A 25,561-nucleotide genomic window follows, 5' to 3' on the forward strand; every position below is an offset into this window, starting at 1 on the left:
ATGAAAGGTGAGGAAGTTCGGCAGAGGAGAAAAGAGGGCAGGTCTAGGAATGGAGAACGATCCAGGCACAAAGGAAAGAGCAAGGGCAAACACAGAGAGAGCCGACTTGGCAGCCAGGAAGCAGAGGATGTCTCTCTGCATGCACAGCAGAAGCTGTTGGCTGAGGAGAAAGCGGCCATGGCAAAGTCACAGGAAGAGTCAGCAATCTCAATTTGCCTGCAAGTGCTCCTGCCATACCTCCTAGCTGGGCTTGGCATGGTCTTGGCAGGAATGGTTTTGGATTATGTTCAGGTAAGGGAAAGAAACTCATCTGACATACCTGATATGGGATAAGTGAGGGACTTTTCTTCACAGGCAGGGGATTTGCTCTGGGAATGGCTTAGTAAGGGAGGATTTGCAGCAGTCCTCTATGCTAGCACATCTCTCAAAGTCATAATAATGCACTGTGCAGCTCTCAAGAGATGTGTGGTGGTGCTTCTCTGGCACCTTTCCTCCTCTGGATAAAGAAGAGAGCACAGTGCTAAAGAGTACATGAAGGATGGTTAACACTGTGCAGTCCTGTGCAGAGATCTCCCCTGGGTCCTGGGAAGAGGGTGGGTGGGTGAGTGCAGCCCCAGGGCTGGGGTGGCACAGTGCTTTCCTGCAGCAGAGAGACTGGTGACATCACTCACAGGTGTAGCTCTGGACAGTCCTGCACCTGCTACTTCCTTGTACAAGGTGACAGCCAGCCCAGCACTGTTGACACTTCATACAACAGCTCAGCCCCGCTGTGCACCACATCCTTCCCTAAGGTCTCATGGCAGATAATTTGAAGTCCCATTTCTGAATTTGTGGTGGTCAGGATGAGACCTTTCCTCCTGTAGTGCAGCAATACAGACCTTTAAGGCAATGATCAGCACCTAATTTTAGACAGTTTAAAGCTGCAGGTAATTTGCAGTTTATAAATTGCCATGCCTTTGCACTCTGGGTTACTCTAACAGTGTGCCTTTTTGGTTAACCTTGTTATTTGACTAACTAGTTGTGAGGTCAAACAACTCTGACCTGTCTGATACAGTGACACAGGAACTACTGTGCTTACATTGACAACTTTCACAAATGTGGAGCTGTGTTCCTTTGTCATTAACCCAGGGCTGATCTCCCTGAGCTAGAAGAGCTATTAAGGCTTAGGAGTGACACAGTATCCTTAACTGACCTGAGCATGTACTTGATACCCAGCAGAATGTCTAGTCAGGTCACAGAACACCAGGCAAATCCAGAACCCAGTGTCAAACTACTTTTTGTCTCCTTAGACATTATTCCCAAGAGTCTTGAACACTGAGCATCCACTTCAGTTTTTATTTTTTAGACTTTTTAGAGCTGCCTGTTCCTACAGATCTCTGACATTAAATGTGTCTCTTCCTACTGTGAGTTATTAAAGTGTGAAATGGATTGCAGATGGGTTTATGATGTTGGAGGAGAACCTTTCCTTCAATGTTTCTTCCTTGGGACTATTTTTTCAAGGAGGAACCGAGCCACTAATATGAACAGAATGTGAGGCAAACCTCATTCTCTGAAAATGCAGAAGGCTCTTTTCTGTTTTTGCAAATAACGAGTCCACTAAAAGCCATCATATTAGTGCTTGAAGTATGGGAAATCAACCCATGCAACTCATGCAACATCTCACAGGAAACACGGCTTTTGGCAGTGAGTACAGTGGCTGTTCCTGCATGACCATGGATTGCTTGAGCACCTCTGATCAAGGACTTGCTGCTGCCCTTCCTTCCTGAGCCAGTCCTGGCCTTTCCCTGGCTGCTGCTGTTGTTCCTGTGGGACAGCAGTGGAACCCTAGGCCCCAGGCACTCTCCATCTGCCTGCTTTCCATCTCTCCACAAAAGTTCTCTTCTCTGCCCTTTCCTAAAGTGGCGAGGAGAACAGCAAGATTAGAAACAAAAATACACTGCATGATGTAAAAGAGAGCTCACAGAGTCAGGAGTGGTGGTGCTTGAACAACTGGGACGTGCAGTCCCTGAAAAGCATCGCTGTCCCGTGAGCCCATGGTGTTGGAATAGTGCAGCCTGTTGCTAACACTGCCACTTTGTGAGAGCATTCATGGGCATTTCTGTCTCTTCTTTGCAAGCATGACAAGGTAGGCATTAAACTGTGCTCTCAGAGACTTGCCATCTTTCTGTTCTGTTTTTTGCCCTGTGCCTGTGGATGGAGGATCTAGATCAGGGTCAGGACTCACCAAAGAGGCTGATTCTGCTTTGACTCCTCCAGGACAGTGCTACTTTCTGACTAGTTGGCAACATCATGGTAGAGTGTATCTGTGTGCAGAGAAGGGCAGCAGGGCATCTCCCCAGGTTTTGCCATCTTGACTGGTACAGCCATGAGCTATTGGTTTTTGGTTTTTTGTTTTTTTGTTTTTTTTTTTCAGTAGCTAGTCACAATCTTTTTCCCACTGTTGAGCAATGCTCTCTTTCTTCTCAAACCTGATGTATCTCTTCTGGAAAAATAAGGTATATTTCTTTGCCAGGAAAATGTGGTACATCTCTCTGCTGATAAATATGGTGTGGCTCTATATCAGAGGCTCCTTAAATGCATAATAAAATGACCCAATGTACACACATGGGTCATCTGAACCAATTACCTCTCTGCATACTGATTTATCGGTTGAGGGCTTTTTATGGTGCTTGCTTAGAAGGAAAGAGATGGAGTGTGATAAACCCATAAACCCTGTCAGGCTGACGCTTTAGTACAGGATGTTTTGCTGCTGTGTGTTTTTTAATGTCATTTGAGTCATTTAGGCTCATTGATATTTCCTTTACATTACTGTTTCTGCCTGTCATCAACCCAGTTAGCTGATACAGCGGCATATGGGACTAGGTAGGCACATTACTAGAACTTGAAAACTTATGTTTTTGTCCAGAAATTTTGTCCAGAAATTGTCTTTTATTTCCTTGAACCCTCTGTGAATGACTAACCAGAACTGGGCTTTCAGACTGTCATTTCTCTCTTCCCAGCTGGTATAAAAAGGTTGGGTCATATGTGGTTATTACAGGATTTTTATTAACCTGACTCTTACAGATATTGTGGGACTTTTTTTTTTCCCAGTGAAATTAGCTGAAATGTACTCTCCTCTTAGCTTTTAGCTAACTGGACCATTGTTAGGCGGTGGAGACACATGTACACACCAAGGCAGCTGAGAGTGCAGAAGGTTTTAGGGGCTGTACCAAAATAACAGCCTTAGAAAGCAGCGAAGGACAGAGATTCTGTAGCTTGTGTTTGATTTCCACTCAGCCTTGCTTCCAGGGAGCTCTGCTCTCTCACATCAGTTTGTGTGAATTCAGACCAAATAAACACTGTCTAAATGGCTGAGAGCTTCTTCAGTTCCCCATTTAGCTGCAATCATGTCATGTTCTCTCCAGCTCCCCTACAACACTGGGGACCCTGTCACAAGGACAGAGTCCACAAACCATTAGCCTTTCTCTCTCACAGAGAATAGGAGGAAGGGGGTTGATCCATCCTAAAAGGTGTTTTTTGAAACTTTTTGACCCTCTGATTCAATTGGTTTGCCCAAATTAATTATTAGAAAGAAGCCCAAGCACAATAATGTGACTCTTTCCCCTACATGCTTGACTTTGAGCTGAAGCCTTTACAGAGAAGGATACAAACTTTTTGGCTGTATGCAGCCATGATGCAGCTCTGATTTTTGACCTTGTATAAATTGCTTGACCATGAAGGCTCTGGGGTGAGACCCCCTCTCTCAAAGGCAGTACCTTCCCAGGAGCACGCAGGAGCTGTGCGTTCCACTTCGGAACAGGAAGGGTGACCAGCTCACAGCCTGCCCTTTCTCTCCCTTGCCTGTTGTGCAGAGAGATTATGGAGCTACCTTAAATAAGCTCCGGCTAGGACTCTTATCTTGGCCTTTGCAAACCAGCAGAAAGTTGAAGTGATGACAGCAGATAAGGGTGTTCGTTTTTGAAGCTTATTGGCTGGTTCTGTGAACTTTTTCCCCCCCGAGAGCCAGTCATTCAGAGGTACAGCTGGCATAGCTCGATTGTTCTGTCCCGGAGCCATGGAGCGGGCACGAGGGGCCGGGGTCTAGGAGGGCAGATCTGGTGTCACCAGCCGGCTCAGCGGTGTCACCTGCCCGCCGACGAGACCTGCGTAATACCGTCAGCTGAGAGAAACGTGGGCTCCTGCTTTCCTTGACCTTTCTTCACCTTGGAGAGCTGCAGAATGGATCGTGGTTGGTAGCTCCCCTCCTGCTCGGCCTCGGGACAGTGAGGAAAGTTCAGCAGTGCTTGCGGTGGGAGCCAGGGAGCTGGGCTGCTTTGCAGCAGGCTTACACATTAAACCATCGTATCAAACACGCGCCGCGCTCTGACCAGAAATGTAACCCGAGGAGAAAGGACACCGGTGTGTTTGAGCACGCCGAGGGATTCTTGTATGACCTGTCACTCTTTCAGCGCTGTAGCCTGAGCAGGTCTTACTGGTTTTTACCGAAGTGGTGGGAGCTGAATGGGGTGTGGGCTCATTTCTATTCGTCCACAAGCATCTCTACAATCTTCTCTTCTCTTTTTTAATTCCCCCCTGGATATAAATCAGAGAAATTGGGTCCATCGAGTTGGCTGCCACCTGGGCTCAACCCAGCTGAATCAATTTTGGAGGATACCCTTGCTGCAATCATCTGGACGTGCTCCTAGGAGGAGAAGAAACTAAAGGAATTTGGCATCGTTGCTGTAGTTTGAGGAAAAACATTCCTTCTGACTTTGGGGAGAGCTACAAGGAGGATCTGTGTGATGTCCTGATCTCCCTCCATTTTCCTGCTGAGCATGGGGTAACAGTGTGTGACCATGGTGGTCACCCAGTTACAGCTGGAACTGTGCTTCCACGGCAAGAAGCTGAGAGGTTTCACCTGCAAGTTGACCAGGTCAGCCAGTGGATTTCTCCCAGAGACTTCATTCTCCATTGCCTCCCAGATTTTTGTGCCGTTCCTTCTGGCTGGCTTGGGAATGGTGGCTGCTGGCCTCTTGATGGATGTTGTTCAAGTAGGTACCTGTGATTAGGCAACTTGTAGTGAGAGGGTGGGCTAAGGCTCTGACCTTGAGTATTTGTGTTTGCTTGTTTTTAATGAGTGTGATCCCAGCAGCCAGTCAGCAGTATGGCTGTAGACTTTTTCTGTGCTGGAGGGACACTGTCCATCTCCTTTAGATCAGTAGCTGGGTTCCTTGTAATGTGGGATACTGGTTTTCAGATGGCTGCCTAACGTTAGACTGGGTGCTCCCTTTTCTCTGTCAAGCTAAACACTTTGGTAAAGACTCCTGTGAAGCAACTGGATCAGGCTGCAGCATATTCCCCTGTTGCATGATATCATTTCTTTCCTTCAAATATTGCTGATAAAGAGATATAGGTCAGGGTTGCTATTAACTACCTGCTTTACTTAGAGGCAAGTTCATGCTTTCTTTGCAAACAACCTAATGTAATCTTTGGTCTAGAAAGCACTTAGATACTGTGATGAGAAGCATGCCACCATAAAATGGTGGTATTTTGAGGCATTGCCTACAAACGGAGTTCTTCTTGGGCAGTTTCTGAGATGGGTATAAATTTAGAATAACTTCCACTGACTGCCAGGGAGTGCTGCTGCCTTTACACCATTGTGCCCACAACCAGGATCTATCCCACTGTCTTTCCTTTGTACCAGTGGCACAAATAGAAATGCAAAATTTGATCTAGTTTGGGCATCTCATGCCCATGGATTTACAAATCAAAAAGCTGGCAGAGTTTCCCAAGGATATATCCTGCACTCTGAGCTCAGTGGAGTACATTGGATTCTCTGGCATTAATACCACAGGAGGAGCTAAATATGGATACTTGAATGTTTGGAAAGACAATACCTTGCTTGTTTTTTTCTTGCACTGGAAGAAACAAAGAAGGCAGAGAAGGGAACTAAAGGGAGCACAAGGAATATCAAAGAAGGGTTAACTGGAGTGGCACAGGCTGTTGCTGTGCTGTGTTTGTCATCTCCACCTTGTGCCGTGCTTAGGCACAGACCTGTCCTGCAGCATTACTGAAGTTCTCAAACTACCCAAGATGTTATGTTAATAGTTAGCATTTGTCTCAAAGGAGGAGAAAGACATAGCACATACCCACTCTGTAACTAGTGAATAGGTCTTTGTCTAGAAGAAATCGATTCACTTGCTAAGAACTGAGCTGTGTTCAAAACTGTGACTGTATCCAAACTGATGTGAAACACAAGCCATGTATGTGTACATTGCACCTGTTCTTTAAATAACAATGTGCAATCTAATTTGTATATTTGCTCTCTTGACTTCTAGAAATGGGGTCAGGTATAAACCACAACCACAGGAAGTGTATATTTTGGTGAGCTATGTTGAAATAGAAACCATCAGTCCATGGGTTCAGCTCCCAGAGGAGGGAGTCTAGAGCACTGAGTCAAAAGTGGCGCAGAAGAGATGTTAGTGAGGTGTGCTGCCATGGTATCAGCAATCCCAGAGCTAAAAACAAAACCAGGAGCTGGGAAAATGCAGAGATCTTAGCTTTTAAATGTTTGGGTTATTCTTCTGTGCTTCTTAGTCTTTGAGCTGTTTATTTTCAACTTCCTGCAAGTGTGAGAGCTAGAAACTCACTGTCCTGTCCAACTAAAACCTGACACTGTTTGCCTGCTTGAGGCCAGGTACCCTAAGACTCATATTGTCACTCATAAGGGCTCACATACTGAAACGACAGGTTTTTCAAGTCCAGGAGTCTGTGATTTGCCCATTTTCTAGTGGTTCTTCTGGCTAAGGAATGTTTTTGCCCTATTTGTAGTGACTGCAAAACATTCTTAGGAAACTCCGTGTCTGCTTTTAACAGGGAGATATATGGGCAAGCTTAAGAATGGTATCTAGAGCATAGATAATACTGAGTTTAATCCTGCTGCCCTTCTTTTATTATATACCATATATCTTGAAATAACTTGGTTCTGTGTTGTGAGTCCAGCTAATGCTGTCTTTTGCAAGGCTCATACTGCTGTAAAGAGAACAAGGTGTAAATTGCTCATTCATATCCTATCAAACTTCTCAGGATTTTAGCAGTTTCTGATCTGCTCTGGGATGAAACCAAGAACTGTTCATATTACTGTTTAAAAGAAAAATCATCAAAAGAGTATTGTCTAGCCCAGTTGACTCTAAGGCTCAGACCTGTGTCTCCCATGCTGTAGGGAAAGGATGCCCAAAGACATAGATGTTTGCCATTTTCTCTTCCTGTGTATGCAGGTGATGCAGTCTCTCTGCAGGGCTGATAGCATGGCACAGGCTTTTTCCTTCTGGACATTTCTGCCTCTGCTCCAGTGATTCTTGGCCCACTGGTCCATCTGGATTCTGGGCTGGCTGGTGTTGCTGGAGACCTTGCAGGGCCCTGCCAGTGTTTGTCCCACTTTCATACAGTAAGGTGAAGGATCGTATTGAAGCTGGATAGTCAGATTTCAAACCAGAGAATTCTGGAGTGAGACACAGTCCAAATGAAAATCACAGATATGATATCTCTGTCCTTTGTTGACAAAAGCCCATGAGATGATTAGCTTTGAAAAGAGTATTGAATTGGCTTGCATTTTGTACTCTAAGATATTTTGATCTTCTGTTGACTTGTTCAGAGCAATGGAAAGCCCCTGAGGCTTCTGAGCTGCTGCCATGGGAGATGGATGTCTTGGAGAGGTAACAGGATGTGACTGGGTCTGTGAGGACAGTGTGACGAGCTCTAGCAGGGCTGCACTGAGGCTGGGGGGCTGGCTCAGTGCATCCATGATAACCTGTCTTCCTCTGAGGGACCCAGATGCTGTGGGTAGAACATGGGGTTAACCAAGCTTCTTCAGAGATGAGTTTTAGGGCTGAAACTCCATTGTGAAAATGTGAAGTGGGAAAGAGTCTCTTTCTGGCTCTGTGTCCCCCTGTGTGGGTTTGCAGTGGTGCATGGGATTTGTTCTTTCTAGGCCAGTTTTCATCTCAAAGGACAGACACATTCCCCAGGCTTTGTCCAGGTCTTCACTCAAGTAGTTCCTTGCCTGCATGGCTCCAAATTGCCTCACTCAACCACTCCTCCAGCTGACAGTCCTGCAAGTTGATGGCACAGGCATCATCTGTTTATTCTGTATTTCTGCAGTCACGAACATGATGGAGTCCTGGCTGTTGTGGTATAAATCATTATGAATCTGTCCTTAGGCTCTCAGTGAGTCACTAATGAGACTGAAATAGAGGCAATTAAGTCAGCTTTTTTTATTAGTACAGTTGCGTGGTTATTAATTGTTCAGAGCTTTCAGGTGTAATTATATATAAGGCAGAGTCCCAAAAAATCATAACTCATATGCTGAAACTTCTCTTCCGATAGCTTGAGACCTGCAAAATTTATTATGCCACAAGTATTGGAGCTTACTGAGACATATCAAAGTCATATTTCCCAAAGGTGGCATGCACAGAAGATACAAACACTTGAGTGTTTCTGTTACTTTCTAAATATGTCTTTTTATGTACAGAATATGCAAGGTCTTAAGCATGAATTTCTGTATGCCTCTGTGCTTTAAATGATGGGGGGGGGGGTGTGTTTACATAGTGACTATGAAGTCTCTTTTTTTCTCCTCTTTCTTTTGAAGGTTTCAGGATGTGTTTGGATCTTTATTCTTAAAGAGAGAGAGGGAGATACGAATCTTTAAGAGATGTCCACCCCTAGTTTTCTCAGGTACTTAGGTTTCATTGTTAACAAATTGAAACAAAACCATAGTGTATCAAATAAGGGAACAATTTTTGTGTTGTTGGTTGTTTATGCAGCAGTAACATACCTTGTACATTTTGAAACGTGCCTGTTCCCAGGTCACCACTGCCAGGAAAAGTGCCTTTTTTATATTGATAATAACATTTTGCCTGTTATCTGCACTTCTGAGGTGCCTTGCACCACATGCTCAGGACTGGCTCAGCCCCAGTTTCATTTATCCCGACTGAGAAGGAAGCTGTGAGGTCTTCCCAGCAGACAGACATCACCACCTTCCCACAGCTTCCCATGGCACATCCAAAAAAAACCACCGAGCTGTTACACCCTGTACATAACTCCTAACAGGCTGGCAGCTGAATGTGTCACCATTTGTTGAGTCTGTTTATTGAATATCTGCCTGGATATTCAAGTTTATAGAATCCCAGTGGATGTGAAAAACATGGGTAGGGATGTGCTGTTTGTTTTGTGCTCTAGTGCCAGAATTCAGGACCATCATGGGTACTAGCCAGTGACAAGTTGGAAATAATGAAAAAATTGATCCTTCACATGATGTGCAGCTAAACTATGGAAATTTTTGCGATAGGATGGCACATAGGTTGGAGGGGGGAGTTTGGATGAGGACCTGAAAGAGAAAACCTTTCAACACTTCTGAGTGTGCAGAAAACCCCCACAAGCTCAGTACCCTGTGGCAGATAGTCATAGTCTGGAAAATACACACGAGAATTATCCCATTTACTTGTCATTTAGTCAATTCTTGATATATACACCTGAACTGGATTATTGGCAGAGCTAAGGATGGGTTAGATAAACCTTTGATCTGACTCATTGCAGCCACCCCTTTTACTTTCTATTCTGTTCTTAGATGTTGAGCTTGTTACTTTTCCTTCCTGCTGAGTGGCCCCATTCTGTGATTTCATCCTCATTTAAACCTCTCTGGCTACAGCAGGACTTTACCAACACCCTTGAATGCACAGAGGAGGAACAAATTCTATTCCAAGGCACTGTATGGTACCAAATTTAGAGAAGACGTCCATCAACAACGTTTCTTACGTTTTCAGATTGTCTCTGGTGTTGCAGCTGATTCAACAGTTCAGCTTCAGAGCAGCAACAACAGTCAAGATATTGTCCTGGCAGTTTGGCTTATGAGATATCTTAATTTAAAACCTTTTTCCAGCTGTACCAAGAATGTGCTTCGTAGCAGGAAGATTTAGGAACTGCCTGTGGAGAAGAGATGCCAAAATCTCCTTCCCTCCCACCACCAGTCTTAGATGCTTGACTAGAAGTTTGGTAAGAAAAGACAGACACAAACTCTTGTTGTGAGATCATTTTCCAGATCTTTGGTTTTTTTCTTATGAGTGTGGTTAGCAATAGAGGTTCCTGTATCTAGTGTCAGTGAAAGGATGGAGAACATGCTCTATTTCATTTGGCTCATAAACATTAATTATTTTTAATGTTGGTCTTGGCTGATGCTAAAGGCGGATTTTAATTTGTGGGTTTCCAAAATCTTCTGTTGCCCCTAGTAAAAAAGGCCCTTTCCCATTAAGGTAGTGCTTTGTTGAGCATGAGATGAGAAAGAATACTGCAAGCTGAAAATTCCTTCCTTCACTCTAAAAGTGCAAAACATGAGATGAAAAATGCATGAGGGCAGCCTCTGCCCCTATGTGCACAGGATGGCTGGAGTGGTGAGCCAAGAACCTGCTGCCCTGGGGTGCAGCAGAACTGGACTGGTCAGCAGCACAAACTGAGGTCATTGCCTTTGTTTTCTTGCAGCACTGGGATGTGTTTCGGACAATTACAGAAGTGTTTATCCTGGTTCCTGCCTTGGTTGGCCTGAAGGGTAATCTGGAGATGACACTGGCATCCAGGCTCTCCACTGCTGTGAGTGGGAACAAGCTGGTGGGGGGTGCTGGGAGGGGGGTGATTACCAGGAGGCATCAGGAAATTCTTCATTTAGATAATCACACTTTTCTGCTAAGCAGAAACTAGTGGGGTGTGATCATTAAAATTATGTGTTTGCCCTCATTTTGTAACTGGAACAGAGAATTTCCATCTGCACTTTGAAGGTGAATTAATCCCTGGGTGGCCACTTGCTGATATCTGGGGCCCTGTGACACATGAAGGAGACAAAGCCAGGGCTCCACAGCTGTCAGCTTCAGTACTGGATTGCTTTTCTGTGGGTATTGATCCTTGAGGGCTTCCCAGCACCCCTACCTCAGGGGGAGCAGACCCAGGCTTCTTGGAACCTGCAGCAGCTTTTGCTACTCAGTATTTGATCTCTTCTATCTCCCTAAGCAATTTTGTTTACTTGGACCTTTTTTTATTATGCCTCAGGAGAAATTGTAGCTTACCAGAGCAATTTAGGGGGAACAAAGGACGAAAAATGGTTCAATTTGTTCAGCTTTTTGTTCAGCTGTGGTGATACGCCCACTCCACCTTTAGCTGGGTGCCCTGCAACACCTCTGCACCTCCAGTGTGAGCCTCTGGTGCCCCTGGGACACTGAGCTGGTGGAAAAGTGTCAAGAAGGAAGTGTGGGGAAGGCTGGGAGATGGTGACCTGTATTTGCCTCTCTAGGACAGCCCCTTTCCCCCAGGGACCCGGTGAAACTGCCTTCAGCAGCCACCTGTACCACAGAAACAGCTTTTCAGGGTATCTCTCTTGACTCCTAGGCTAACACTGGACAGATGGATGATGCCCAGAAGCAATGGAAAATGGCCACCTGCAATTTAGCCCTTATCCAGGTGAGTCACATCAGCTGGGAGATGAAAAATTCCCTTTTCTCTTGCTCTGCTGCAGACCAGCAGCATCTGTTCCAGCAGTGCTGAATGTAGAGCTGGTGTAGGGCAGGTATCCTCAACGCAGCCAAGGAGAGCCAGGACTTGACCTCAAATAAAGCTCTGTGTGGCCCCAGAGCTTGTAGTTTAGCTGTAAAACACATCTAGATGTTCATTGCTTTTGTAGACAAACTGAACTAATAGAACTCCTTTTGCAGCAGGAGCTATGGCACAATCCCTGTTTCACAGCAGCCCCTGGATAAAGCTTGTCATTTACTGGCAGTGCTTGGGAATCAGCCTTGGGCAGGAGGGGAGAGATTGGAGAAATTGCCTCTTGTAGCTCCTTCTGCTTGTTAAAAGCCAGGAACCAGCCTAGAGTTTGCACATGGCAAGAGCACAGGGCTGGCAACATGTGTCTGTGTGCCTTCCCTTATCTCCCTGCACAGCTCCAAGCTTCCCAGGAGTGCAGTGCTGATGGGGAGCCCATTTTTGTGCTCACCAGGGCTATTCCTTAGCCAATGGATGCTGAAGTGCTATCTGCCCTTTTCACGCCTGCAGAATTTTTCTCCGAACTGTCAGGATTTCTTTTTCGATCTAGTGGAGCCTTGCAGGGATGCTGTTTAAATACTCAAACAATCAGCATCTGTGCCAGGCTTTGCCCTCCAGGCTGTGTGGCAGTGCTGCAGTCATGTGGAGCCAGGGCTGCCTGGGAGCAGATGTGGTGAGTGCTCACCAGCTGTCCTTTGGTCCCCAGGTCCAGGCCACTGTGGTGGGACTTCTGGCTGCTGTTGCTGCTGTGATCCTGGGAGCCATCTCCAAGGGCTCTGTGGAGCTGAGCCAGGCTGCTGTGCTGTGTGCCAGCAGTGTGACCACAGCCTTCATAGCTGCACTTTCCCTTGGTGAGTGGTTCTGGTTCCTCAGATCAAACATGCAGCACTCTGGCAGGGGATGAACTGTCCCTTCCACCAGGGAGGCCCAGCTGGCATCCCTCTGGTCTGGCAGAGGGAAGAGGGATGCAGGGAGCCGTGTCTGCTGCGTTCATCCTCTCTGCATCCTGCCTTTGCTTCTCTTCCCCCATGATCTGCTGTTCAGTGGGCTCTCAGCATCCACAGGCAGCAATCAAAATGTCCTTCACCTGACACACGAAAAATGCCCCATGCTGTGCATGGTGTACAAACACCCCCCACTCCATGTCTCTGGGGTGTCACATGAGCCATCTACACTGCCCCTTTCCCAGGGGAGGGTGAAATAGTGTCCCCCAGGGAATGGAGGGTCTGTTAGCAGACAAATCCAGGCCATCCTCCAGACAGACTTGGGTCACCCCACACCCTGAACAGGGTTGTGGCCAGCCCTGCAGTTTGCGTGCTGTGAGCTGGGAACCAGGCAGCCCTCTGCCCTGGCTCTTCCTCTTCCAGGGGGATGTGATGGGCTGGACGGTAGGAGCTGCTCTGAGTGGCCTGAAGATCTCCGGTTTGCAGGTCTGCCATAGGAGGGCAGCATGATACCCTGAATAGCGGCAGCTGGCACAAAGGATACTGCAAGTTTTCTAAATGAAAGGGACAAGCTAGAACAAGTGCATATCCCGAAGCGGGAGTCGAAGGGTGATTGTAGATGCCTTTGATGAAAAACGTGGGATGAGGCAGTTGTTAAAAAACAGCAGCTCAGCTTTCATTACTCTTCCCTACAATCTCCCTGCTTGGTGTGGCACAGATGGGCTTTGCTGCTGCACCGTCTCAGGTTTGCTGCTGACATTAGTGTTTTCCCTGGACACAGTCACAGGCAGCTTGTGTGTGGGTGTGCACGATGGGAAGCTGCTGTTTTTTACGGCCAGGGAGAGGAGCAGCATCAGCTGTACTGTGGGGAGGGGAGTGTGGGTGTCTAGGAGGGCTGCTGTGGAAATGTCATGTTGTGTGAGGATGTGTTCCTGTATAAGGGATGTTTTATCAGCGAAGATGCACATGTGGCATTTCTTGGGGTTGAGCTGATGCTCCTGTGCATGCTCAGCTTTGGAGGGGCTGTGTTAGAGAAGTTATGAGCTGGAGGGAATCACCATTTTCTCAGGCTTCATTTGGTGCAGCCTGTCAGCCACAGAAGGACTTGAAGGCATGTCTTGTGTCTTGTCTCAAGGCTGCCTTTGCTACTTAGCAGTGGAGCCTGGCCAGGCAAGGCTTATTCCAGGTGCTACTTCCAGGCCTGTGAGACATCTGATAGCTGAAGGATTCCTACATGTTCATCAGGGTTTGTGTTTCTAAGCTTACTTGGGCAAGCAAAACTTCCCTTCTCAACAATGCTGAAAATCAGCTCAATATTCCAGGTGCACCTCAGAGGACAAGGGAAGAGGTGTGGGCCACCACAATAACCCCTTGACTCTGGAGCTGCTCACAGCATCAATATCCACCCAGTGCAAATAAAAGCAGCCTCAAAGGCTCTGGGACATGAGGCTCTGTCTGATGACTGGGCTGAGAGGCTAATGCAGGCTACTGTAAGGAAGCTCGTTGCTCCTTGTTGATCCAAACTTCGAGAAATTTCAGTCTAATAAGGAAAATATCTTTGTGCTGTGGAATCCAGAGGGGGGGATGGCACCAGGAGGCTGCTGCATGCCTGCTGTGTGCTTATCTATGAGCATGTTTCATGCCTGGTCCTGCTTCAAGGCAGCAAAGATTTAGCTGCTCAGGAGGGGAGCTTCTACATTTGGGCTGCCTGCTGGTATCTCCTTTGATCCCTGGAACTTGTTTGTGTGCCTCTGGGCCTTTGGTGCAATTTAGAAGGACATGCACTTCAGGTTGGTGAAAACAAGAGGACAAATTCCTGGGGGTGTCCAGCCTCCAGCTGCATGGTGCTGTTGTGAGTAATGTGCTTCTTGCTTCTCCTAGACCCCCACATTCCTCTGGGAACCAGAACAGCAGCTCTGGGGTAAAACACAGCAGAATGCTTTCTCTCATGCCTGCTCTGTGTCTTCTCTAGGTCTGGTGATGATTGGTGTGATCATTGGAGCAAGGAAAGTTGGGATCAACCCAGACAATGTCGCCACTCCCATAGCAGCGAGCCTTGGAGATTTGATAACCCTTTCCCTCCTCGCAGGAATCAGCAGCACACTCTTCAAATACATAGGTACAGTGTTCAGCAAGGAGGTGCAGCTCAGCAAGGGAGCTCACAAATCCTTGTGAAATTATTGCAGGCTGCCTCAGCACTTCTGGCATGTTTCAGAATGGAGGCTGTCATGCCACTGGGGTAGAAAAATGACCAAAGAGGCTTTTCCCAGACTCTCTTTTAATAGTAAACTGGAAGGCAGAGCCTAATAAACACAACTGGGATTTGTCAAAGAAATGACCAACATGTATTGTGCAGCTTTGGAACAGAAGGCTGACATACATGACACTGACTTTGTTCCTCAATCTGTCACTAGCCAAGCAAAACTACTTCCTGTGCAGGGGTAATAGCAGGTCCTTCTTCACAAGGCAGTTTCAGGATTTTGGCACCAGTAAAATATCCTTGTATCCTCTCACATGGAGAGTCATGGATGAACAAGATATTCAGCTGGAGGGATGTAGTCTGCAGTGTTTTGTGCCTGCAGGACTCTGAGTAGGGGTTGTGGTCTGAGGTTAGCTGTGCTGCTGGTTGCCAAAGACTTGGGCAGCTGATGACCCTCAGAAGCTCAAAACATTGGTGACGTCTGCTGCTTTTAAAGTGCTAGGCTACTTACTGTGAGCCTAAGCTAGAACAGAAATGGGAAAATAAAAATATCCAGCAACTCAATACCATTTGAAACCCAAATTGTTGCTTCAGACTGAGCAGAACAGCGAGGCATCTGTTCTCAGTTTGCATAACTCATTGCATGTGCAAGCACAAGTGAGGGACTGAAGGAGCACACACTGCAGGGAGAGGCCTATGAATTGCTTCCATCCAGTCTTCCTTGAGCTTCAGAGATGTTTTTTTTTAAAAAATAGGATTTTTCCATTATGCCATCACACCTGCTTCTGTAAAGCTAATCTGTCTTTCAGTTGCTATGCCTCAGATAATATCTCCCAGGGAGCGCCGGGCAGAACAACATGATAACCTCTATAACTGTGACCAGAGAGCTCTTCTGGGGTTGCCAGAGTTAAAGAGCCTCTTGAGATGGAAAATAGTCAGCACATAGACACCAAGTCATTGGGAGCATGAAGTGAAGCAGGTAGGAGGATAGCACTGCTGATGGTGCTTGAGCAAATCCATTTCCCTGCCCAGTGTGCAATAAGGTACAGGTCACACTCTAAAAACTTCCAGGTCCTACCAAAATGTGTATGTATCCTTCAAAAATACTGATGGATTGTAAAGTTTGAAGTGCTGTTCACCACCTGATGCAGCACTTTCTTCTGCAGAATATCCTCTTGCCAGAGAAGATTCTCTCTTTTCTTTTTTTTTTTTTTAATTGCCTCTGGTCCTTCTCAGTCCTGCATAAAGGAGATACAAACTGTGACAAAGGCTTTCAGCTTGCTTATGGGCTGCCTGTGAGAGAATGTGGCAGAACTGGAATGTAGAGCCTGAAGACCATTCATCCTACCAGGAGTCTTTCTGTGGGCTCTGATAAGGTTTGATCAATTCCAGTGCTCTGTGTCTGCATTATTTAAGAAGGAATTAATTGCTCAAAACAACACGTGGTGTGGTTAAGGGACCCAGCACAGCGGCTAAATCTGTCATACAACCCAGCTCTCCTGGATGAGTCCAGGGGCCAAAGTGCACTGACAAAACTCTTAACTCCCCAGCAGCAGTGAAGCCACTCGTGAAGAGTTGCACCTCTTTGTGTCAGAGCCTTTCATTCACAGAAGATTCCATCACTTCAGTGCTGTCGCATCCAGGTAGCCCAAGGCCCTGGCAATGATTTTTTTTAAAAATGCACACTTGGAGCTGCTTCATCTCCCAGATTACCTGCAAGCTTGGTGTTATATCCCACTGCCTTTGGCCCCAACTCAGAGACCAGATGGAGAGTTTTGTTGAAGAAGCATTTTCGTATCAAAAGGGTTGGCATCAGCCCCATTGCTTGGAGGTGTTTCTCATGCTTCTGAGTCATGTTTATTTTCTTTTAGTTCTGCACATCTACTTATTTTTTAACTTCTTTGCTTATAAAGATCACTCCAAGGCTGAATGGAAAAAGCACCTAATGGAAACACATGCAAGCTAGCACGAAAGAAACCCCAGATCTTAACTGGCTTATATGTGCCAGAGAACATTTGCTCCTATAGAGCAGACCAGCTGCTCAGGAATTCTGCTAGCTTGCCTCCTAAAATACTTCTCACCTCTTGTTTTAGGTGAAGGTATGAAGTGTTTGCCCTAAGTGGGATACAGCTTCCACACAGGAGTTTCCCACTTGCCCTGCTGTTTGATTTGTATCCTGAAGCCAGAAATTTTGTAATTTTTTCTCTTTCTTAGATGGAGATGGAATTGGAGAGTTGTTCATCTTCAAATATAACTTTCTTTGAATCCTGGTGATTTTCAAAGAGCATAATCTAGCACTGAATTTCAGGGATTAATTATGGATTTCTATGGTGGAATGAGGTGGTTTTGTGGGGACTATCTTGCTTCATGTGATTTTTCCTCTAACATAACTCGGTTGGAGCAGGAGTCCTGATGCATTTCTTCCAATCTTTGTGCAATACAATTTTGGCAACCAGTGAAGCTATGGGCATTTAATTCAAGATTTCTTCTCCTTGCCAGATGTGAAGTACCTTTCTCCTCTGATCTGTGCTGTATTCATTGTCATGATCCCTCTCTGGGTTGCTATTGCCAAGCAAAGTCCTTCCCTGGCCGAAGTCCTGAAGTCTGGGTGGCAGCCAGTTATTGTGGCCATGAGCATCAGCAGGTAAAGGAGGCACTGCTCCCAGCCCAGCCCTGGGCTCACTTAGAAGGCCACCAAAGGTGACACTGGGAGGGACAGCAGAAGGGTATTTGCCTAGAGCTCCTCAGCCACTGGTGATTCTCCAACAGGCTGCAAGGAAGCAGATAAGGAGCCCCCAAAGGACTGGAAAAATCAAATCATTCTGTCTCACTGGCACATCCACACAGCACATGGGTGAAAGCCAGGAAACTGAGAGCACAGATGATGATCACCACAAATTGTCAGGATTCAACCTCATTCTTATCCAGCTGTAAAGAGAAAATGCTGGTAAATGTAGAGCCAGGTAGTTCATTTTTCCTGTGCTACATCTTTCAGCTGAGATCTAGAAGAGAATTGAAAAAAAAAAACTGCTAAGGCCAGTATAGGAGTGTAACAAAACTTTGTGGGAGGATGACAATGCTTTCCAAACTAAGGCCAGTTTTGCTTGGGGGTGGGCAAGGAGGTCATCCTGAGCTCATTTTGCCAATAACAAAATCTGAAATGTTTTCTCTTGGTGGAAACTGAGCTGTAAGAGGAGAACATGGTGAACAGTCCAGCCCTGATAATGAAAACTATGCAGTAACCCATGTCATTGTGATATTTTCACAGTGTAGGAATTGCCCTGGGAAAACATTGGTCCAACCTCATTTCCTGTCCTTTTCTTAACAGCATTGGTGGGCTCATCCTGGACAAAACTGTAACTGACCCAAACTTTGAAGGCATGGCAGTTTTCACACCTGTGATTAATGGTAGGTTGGGTATGGGAGTTCTGTGCATGCTTTTATTTACACCTCCCCTTCCTCCCAAGGGTTCTGGCCAATCCACCATTGTCCCTAAACAGAGATCAGTATTCAAGTCTCTGCTCCCATCATGAGTGGTAGTGAAGCTACTCCCATCATGTTCCTGCTTATGTTTTGAAGTGTCTCTGAAGTAAAAGAACAGTGAAGACAGAGCTGTGCAAAAAGGTTAACAGCATCTCTGAGAGCTACACTGACACTTTTCATAAAATCAAACCTACTGGGATGTCACAATAAATCCATTTTCCCTTGTTTCCTCCCCTCCACTCAGTAATTTGTGCAGTGCAATCATCCCCTATACAGATTGTTGATAAATATTAATAGAATAAGATTATATATGTGTATTTTTCTAAAAGATTGTATATATGGATTTGATTTAATGGGATTTATATATATATATATATATACCTCAACATATTTTGTGTGTATATTTATATTTATAGTCACAGTACTTTTATACACACACCTATCAGTACAAGATGCTGGGGATCCTGGTATCAGTGAAGAACCACTAGATTATTTTTCTGCTATTATAACATTCTTGTAGGACGTGCCCATTCCAAGGGAAATTCAGGTTCCTAGGGCCTCATGACACCCTCAAAGCGTGATGTCCTGTTTGCAGTGCCAGAGGTGTCACTCAGCTGCCACCCTCCTGGATCTGCACAAACCCTTTCCAGCACAGTTAGTCAAGGAGCCTGCTTGGGAAAGTCCACAGCCATTTATTTGAGCAAAGATAGCTCCAGACATGGCTCTGTGGGGACAGGTGACCTGTTTGACAGAGCTGCTGGCACAGTTGTGCAGTGCTCTGTGTCTTTGCACAGGCAGCTCTTCACTCTGCATGTGCAAAGTGTGGCAGTGCATGGCTCAGACAGGTCCCATCTTGAGCTACAGTGAGACAGCCTGAGTATTTCACTTTGATTCCCATCTGGAAAATCTCACATTTAATGATGATTTCTTCTGCAAGGAAGGGAAAGCATGAGAAGCCTGTAGCATCTGGTCCACCATTATCTTTTCTGTGGCATTTCCACCCTGAAAATGCTTAAGGTGGTGAAAGTCGGCTACACAGATCATTATCCTGCTATTTTCTACTGGAAAATGTAGCTGTTTTTTCATGTTTTCTACAATTAATCAGTCTGGAAGGAATTAATTTACTTTAATTAGCTAACATATTTGGGTTCTAATTTGTTCTCATGATTCCTTCTCGTTTAACAAGTGTGTAGGTACCTTCAGACAGATATATAATCACTCTCTGTAATGTTTTGTTGTCTTTTAAACAATAATGGTTCTCTGAGTGAGTAAATCCAAGAAGTGGCCATGAGCAGCATCTGCACTGCTTTCCCCAGATGTTGCTCACAGACTGTGTCAAACCAGGTGCAATTATATCATTTTCAGAGGCCATGTGGCATTTACATCCAGTGCTGGAGAGAAGGGGAAAATGTTTTCAGTCAGCAGTCAGAAGAATACAATTACTGGAAACTTCCTGGTTTTTAGAAGCTGTTCCTGCAAAGTGGATAGTGCAGCACCACTTGGGATGCAGGGATCAGGTTTTCTCTTCCTCTCACCACTGCTCTCAGTAAATGCAGGTGGACTCACCATAGGCCAGGCTTTGGACTGATGTTTCCTGCTGTGGTGAAGGTGATTTACAGGTTTTCTGTGTTTTGTCCTCACAGGTGTTGGAGGGAATCTGGTGGCCATCCAAGCTAGCAGAATTTCTACATTCCTGCATTTCTGGAGCATGCCTGGAGTTTTGCCATACAAGATGAGGCAGAACTGGCCCAACCCATGCACCACCTTCTTCTCATCAGGTAGACCCTGAACCCTTGGTGTCCATGTCATGGCAGCTAGCTCCCTTCCCTGGTTGGTGAAGGACTGTAGGTCTCAAAGCTAGAACTTTCCCCTTCCACAGAGAATATTCAGATCAGAGAGGAAGCATCTTTGCAGTGAGCAGCATGAAAAAAACGCTTATGGCATATTTGCTCACCGGCATGCAAAGAAAGCAGCCTTCAGGGAGCACTAAAGAAAGTAATTGAAAAAGAATCTTAGATTTGATCTAACACAAAGCCATTTTAATGGCCAGCCCAGAGCCATCACCTGTGGACAGAGCAGTGAGTAGACCATAATCTTGCTGAAAATCAGCAATTCCTCCATCTTCAGCACTGGAAATACTTAAACATCAGCAAAACTCAGTTTTGGGTTTGTTGTCTTTGTAGAGCTCTTCTTGATTTTCCCTGTTAGGTTGAGAGTTAGTGCTAGATTAAACTATAAACTGCGAAAATCTGTTGCAGTGAGGCAGAGCAGAAGTTGTGGGAGACAGAGAGCAGCTGAGAGGAGTGCAAGCATCAGAGTGGATCAGCATGGAGCACAAAGCCTTTGGCATGTAGCTTTAGTGCTAGACAAAGCTGTTGGGCTGATCCTGCAGAGGCTTCCTGTGTCTGTGTGATCTCGAGAAGGCATTAGCAATGTGGTCGGTGGCAAGGGGCAGCCCCAGGTTTATGCATTAAAATATGCCCTGTGTCCTGTCCTCCCCTCACCCTCTGCAGCTGCATTACCCCCATTTCTGTCTCTGTGCTCTGCAGGGGTGAATTCCAAGTCAGCCCGTGTCCTGTTCCTCCTGGTGATCCCAGGACACCTCGTGTTCCTCTACACCATCCATCTGCTGCAGGGAGGCCACACGTCCCTGTCCTTCACCTTTGTGATGTTCTATCTGGCTGCTGCTTTGCTGCAGGTAAACCCCAAACTCTCATCCGAAAGGAATCAATCAGATAACATAAAACCAGCATTCTCCAGGTTAAAAAGGAGTCACAGTAAAACATGCAGCAGCAGCCTCTGTTTCCTGTCATTTCAGGTGTGCTTCTACCAAGAATCATGTACATTCTGTAGGTCCAGTAATACTTCACCCAAATTGCCAGCCTCTAGTTTCCCACATGAGCACAACTGTGCTTTAGGGTGAGTGAGTGATCAGGCATGAGAGGAGGAAAAAGTTCTCAACATCCACTGAGCTGCAGTGAGTGTTCAGAGACACACTTAGCAAGGAAGTACCTTATTTTAAAATGCTCACTCCTTGAGTCTCTAAGCTCCAATTTCCAGGCTGCTACTAGTCACCCCAGCAAGGGGCAAGTGAAGAGCAGTGAGCTCCAGCCAGCATGTTTCCCCACCCATTTTGGAAACCACTGTCACATATTATGGTGAAGACCTAGGGGATCCCTCTGGGCAGGGCCATGTGGGTAAAAAACAAAGGGAAAGTCCAGGCTCTGAACAGTTCATCTTCAAAAGTAGAAGTTCCTGGTAGAGGCAATGGGCAGGTTATCTGATTGGTCCTATTTGTTCCCTTTTGCTGTTTTCCCTACCCTCTAAACTTTATTTTTCTCTCTCAGAAATGCATGTGGCTGTTGCCTGAACTCACAGAGGCTCTGACTTCACTTGCCCTTTTAAATCAGTGATTCATTAATTTGCATGATGAGGTGGCTGACTCTCACTTTGCCTTACAAGCAGCCTTGTGTTTGAGGGTGAATTCCTTGTGTAGGTAAACAATCAGTTTTTCTCGACCTTTGCACAACCCTAAGCCCAGCAGCACAGCCACAGTTGCAAAGGAAAATATTTATTCTTCTCTTTATGCATCGAGGTAACTCCTTGACCAAAGCCAAGCATGAAAATATGAGAAATAAATGACAGCATAAAGAGCAGCATCCCAGCAACACCAGTGACCCCGAAAGATTCCCATAGAGACCAGTGGAGGAGAACACATTCAGCCTGGCCCTTTTTCCCCCTCTGTTATACTTTATAAAGAAAGACAGAAAGAAAGAGGGTTGGGGGGAAAGTTTGGTCAGTTGGAGGAAGGCCAAGATCAGAGGCCCAGAAAACATGACCTCAGAGGAGTGATTGAATGGACTGGGGTTAACTAGTACAAAGTAGAGAGGCTTGAGAAAAATCTGGTTAACAGCCTTGAAACTACCAAATTTCTGTAGGGAGGGACAGAATAACATTTGCTATGTGGTCACTAGGGGAGGAAACATGAAATAGTGGATTTCAAATGGAAAAGGGAAGATTTATGTTAGGCCTTGGGAAAAACAAAAATGGAGGAAAAAAGCCATGGGGATGATTGCTTAGAGCGTGGCATCTTCATCTCTGAGGGTTGTTTAGCACAAGTTAAACAAATTTTCCATCATGGAAAATGTGGATGTATTTGATCCTGAATTGAGGAATAAGAATGATCTATGTAAAACTCTCGAGTTTCCAGACAGGTTTTGTTTCTGTGATTCTGTTATTTAATTTACTTCCCCCATCTCTCCTCCTCCCTTTCTCCCAACCCAGCTTGCAGTTTTCACCTTTAGAAATGCTGCCTCAGGCTTTGGTTCCTGATGTTCTGTGGTCTCCCATGGAGGGACCACAGATGTGGGGTGCAAATTCTCTCTCCCTTCTTAATTCAATTAACCTGACAGTCTTTAATCTTTAACCAAAGTATTTTTTTTCCTCCATCTGTTCATCAGAATTGGGAATGAAATAAGAATTAAAAGAAATCACAACAAAGATTTTTAAACTGTTGGGATGAAAAAAAAGATTTATTTTTTTAACATGTCAGTTCTGCTTGGGGTAGCTTTGATATAAAAACTGCCTCAAACTCCAGTTGTCCACTGAGACTTTTAGAAAAAACAAAGCAGACATGATCTGAATTTCTAATGGAAAAAAGAAGGATGAAGAGAAAAAAGTCTGGCTAAGAACTTGTCCTTTGGGGTTGCCTGCATATCCACAGGAACCCCTCACCTGGTAGAGTGAGTGGGAGCACTCCCATTCAAGGCACAGGAATAGGAACTACATCTTTGGGAGATGCTTTTGCTGTGGCCAGGCTCTGCTTTGGGCAGGCAGTGCTGGTCAGCTGTTCAAGCAGGGTCTCCACACTTGGGGCTGGCAGCAGAGGGCTGTGGCACTGTGGGTTATGTGATGTTAAAGAGCAGGGGCCAGCTACACCCATCCCATCCCATCCCATCCCATCCCATCCCATCCCATCCCATCCCATCCCATCCCATCCCATCCCATCCCATCCCATCCCATCCCATCCCATCCCATCCCATCCCATCTCCTCAGCTCTCTGGGGAAGGGGTGAAGGCTCAGTGACCTCTGTTGGCCCTGGTACCCTGGCCATGGCCACACGACTTTGGCTGTGAGCCCAGGGTGGTCTGTTGCCTTCCTGCTGCCTCACAGCAGGGCCTGCCTTCCCTCTCTCAGGTGGGGATCCTGCTCTACGTGGCTGACCTGATCGTGCGCCTGATGTGGAGGAAGGCTCTGGACCCGGACAATTTCTCCATCCCCTACCTCACTGCCCTGGGTGATCTCCTGGGCACTGGATTCCTGGCCATCTGTTTCCGTCTCGTTTGGCTCATCCACGGCACAGATATGAACCTGGGGAACTGAGAGTCCATGTGCTGCTGTCATCCCTCGTGTGACATGGTGCTTTCCTCTGGGGCACTGGGGGACCTGGCTATCAGTGCTGGGTCTCCCCTGCCATCCCAACACCCCTCCCGCCCTTCCCGTTGTGCCTTAAAGACAGGCTCACCCGTCCCAAGGAATCAGCACCGCAGACTTGTGCCCTTGCAAGTGAGCAAGATCATTCTGAGAAGCACCTGCTGCTCACACCTGCACCTGGCAAACAAGGCAACAAGGAGCATTTGGGGCACTGGGAAAGGAGGAGCGTTTGGGCCGTGGTCTCAATCCCCAGCACTGACACAGCCCCGAGGCTGCTCCAAAGCCTGCCGAGGTCACTGCGTCCGATCCTGCAAGTGGATGTTGCAGCCCCTCCATCGGACTCTGACTTTCCATCAAGGGGAATTCTTTATTCACCCCAGTTTTCTGCTGCTGAACCCCTGGAGTAGCAGAGCAACCAGGTCTTTAAACTTGTCTGCTCTCGTTTGCTCAGAGGCATAGGATCTGAGGCAGTGAGCTGCTGGCTCATGCCCAGCAGGAGGTTATCTAGGGATACCACCTACCTGCCCTGACAGCATTGCTGGTGCCTGACCAAAAAGCTGGTTAGATTGCATTTTGGGGGCAGGAAGATTTGTTTTTACGGTTTATGAAATGTCCAGTAGTTACAATGTTTATAGAAACACACGCATAAATAAAGTGGGTAAAAGAAAAAGAAATGCTCTGTATTTGCGAGTTGCTTTTTTCTTGCCATGACTCTGCCTGTTTCTAGTTCTAACTTGTCAGGTAGAACTTCTTTCTCATCCATTCAGGGTTGGACGACACAATTTTAATAGGGCTTCAGGAAAATCAGTGTTTCTTAACCAAGAACTTTTTGCCACCCACATGTTTCAGGTTAGAATTAAAGCCTCTCCCACAGTCACCATTAACAATTGCTCTGGAATGAATCCAGAAGCTTCCTGCGTTGGTCTGGGTGATGATCAGGCACAAGGCTGTGGCCAGTGACTCCTCAGGTCCTTGCTCCAGAGTGGCAATCTGGTGCTACCAGGGACATGTCAGGGAGGCTTCTGGGGCTGAAAGCAGCCAATTCTCGCTGAAGCTGAAGAAGCAATAGAGTCCTCCAGACAATAAGATGCTGAAAAGTCAGGAGCTGAGGACACGGATCAAACCTTTGAAAAATGTCACTAGGCCTCACCTTTATTAATTATCTGCCTTCTCGTCGGAGAAAGGAAAAGGGGAGGTCAAGTTCCTCGGTCTGCTGGCTGACAGATGCCTTATTCAAGGACCTGCCAGCTCTAAAACACTTGAATCTCAGCTGTGTTGGGTGCCTGCTGGCCTTGGGTGTTTCCTTGCTCCCAGTTCTGCTCTGGTGTCCCAGAACCACTGCAAAGCTGGGCCCCTGCATGGGCTGGCTGAAGGTCCCTAACAGCAAAAGCTGAGCAGCTCTGGGCTGCCAGCCACAGGGAAAAGCACTCCCTGAAAAAAAAAAAAAAAACAAAAAAAACCAAACAAACAAAAAAAAAAAAAAAAAAAAAAAACCAAAAAGAGCTGTTGCCTCCCCTTTCTCCAACCTTCCTCTTCCTTTTTTTTTTTTTCTTGAAGGACAAATTGCCTGGTGCTGCTGAGCAGGAGGGAGTGTGCACAGCAGCTCCCTGGCAGGGAGGTGTTGGCAGGCGAGGCACACACTGCCCTGGCTCGGTGTCACTGTCACTGTCACTGTCACTGCAGCCTCTGTGCTGCCAGCTCTGCTCAGACAGGGCACCCATGGGTGACAACTGCAGCAGCAGCAGCTGAGGGCCTGTGGGGAAAGAAAAGCATCTGACAGCCAGTCCCAGTTTGAGGGGTCCCCTTAGAGGATATGTATGGATACATTTTAATAACTTCAGTTTAGTGCTTTACTTTAAAGCTTTAATAATAGCTCAAATTTGGCACAGGCTTGAGCAATCGTGGCAAATAACTCCTCCTGCCTCAACACCCTGTTTCC

General features: G+C 46.3%; 1 protein-coding gene across 4 annotated transcripts; it reads left to right on the forward strand.

Annotated features, from left to right (window-relative positions):
• On the forward strand, positions 1 to 24,285 carry SLC41A3 (solute carrier family 41 member 3). 4 transcript variants are annotated; one of them, XM_062500646.1, is made up of 11 exons: positions 4,998 to 5,030; positions 9,917 to 10,029; positions 10,513 to 10,620; positions 11,410 to 11,481; positions 12,269 to 12,413; positions 14,479 to 14,625; positions 17,206 to 17,350; positions 18,035 to 18,114; positions 19,833 to 19,967; positions 20,739 to 20,887; positions 23,386 to 24,285. In XM_062500646.1, exons 2-11 carry the CDS (start codon positions 9,928 to 9,930, stop codon positions 23,569 to 23,571), a joined length of 1,269 nt encoding a protein of 422 aa, XP_062356630.1. In that variant the 5' UTR covers positions 4,998 to 5,030; positions 9,917 to 9,927; the 3' UTR covers positions 23,572 to 24,285. The 4 variants fall into 4 exon arrangements, with proteins under 4 accessions (XP_062356628.1, XP_062356629.1, XP_062356632.1 ...); XM_062500644.1 differs by lacking the exons at positions 4,998 to 5,030; positions 9,917 to 10,029 and adding an exon at positions 1 to 291; XM_062500645.1 differs by lacking the exon at positions 9,917 to 10,029 and having other exon boundaries at positions 4,029 to 5,030.
• Positions 24,286 to 25,561: the final 1,276 nt, after the last annotated feature.

This window comes from Cinclus cinclus, chromosome 12, assembly GCF_963662255.1.
Source record: "Cinclus cinclus chromosome 12, bCinCin1.1, whole genome shotgun sequence".
Classification (NCBI taxonomy): domain Eukaryota; kingdom Metazoa; phylum Chordata; class Aves; order Passeriformes; family Cinclidae; genus Cinclus; species Cinclus cinclus.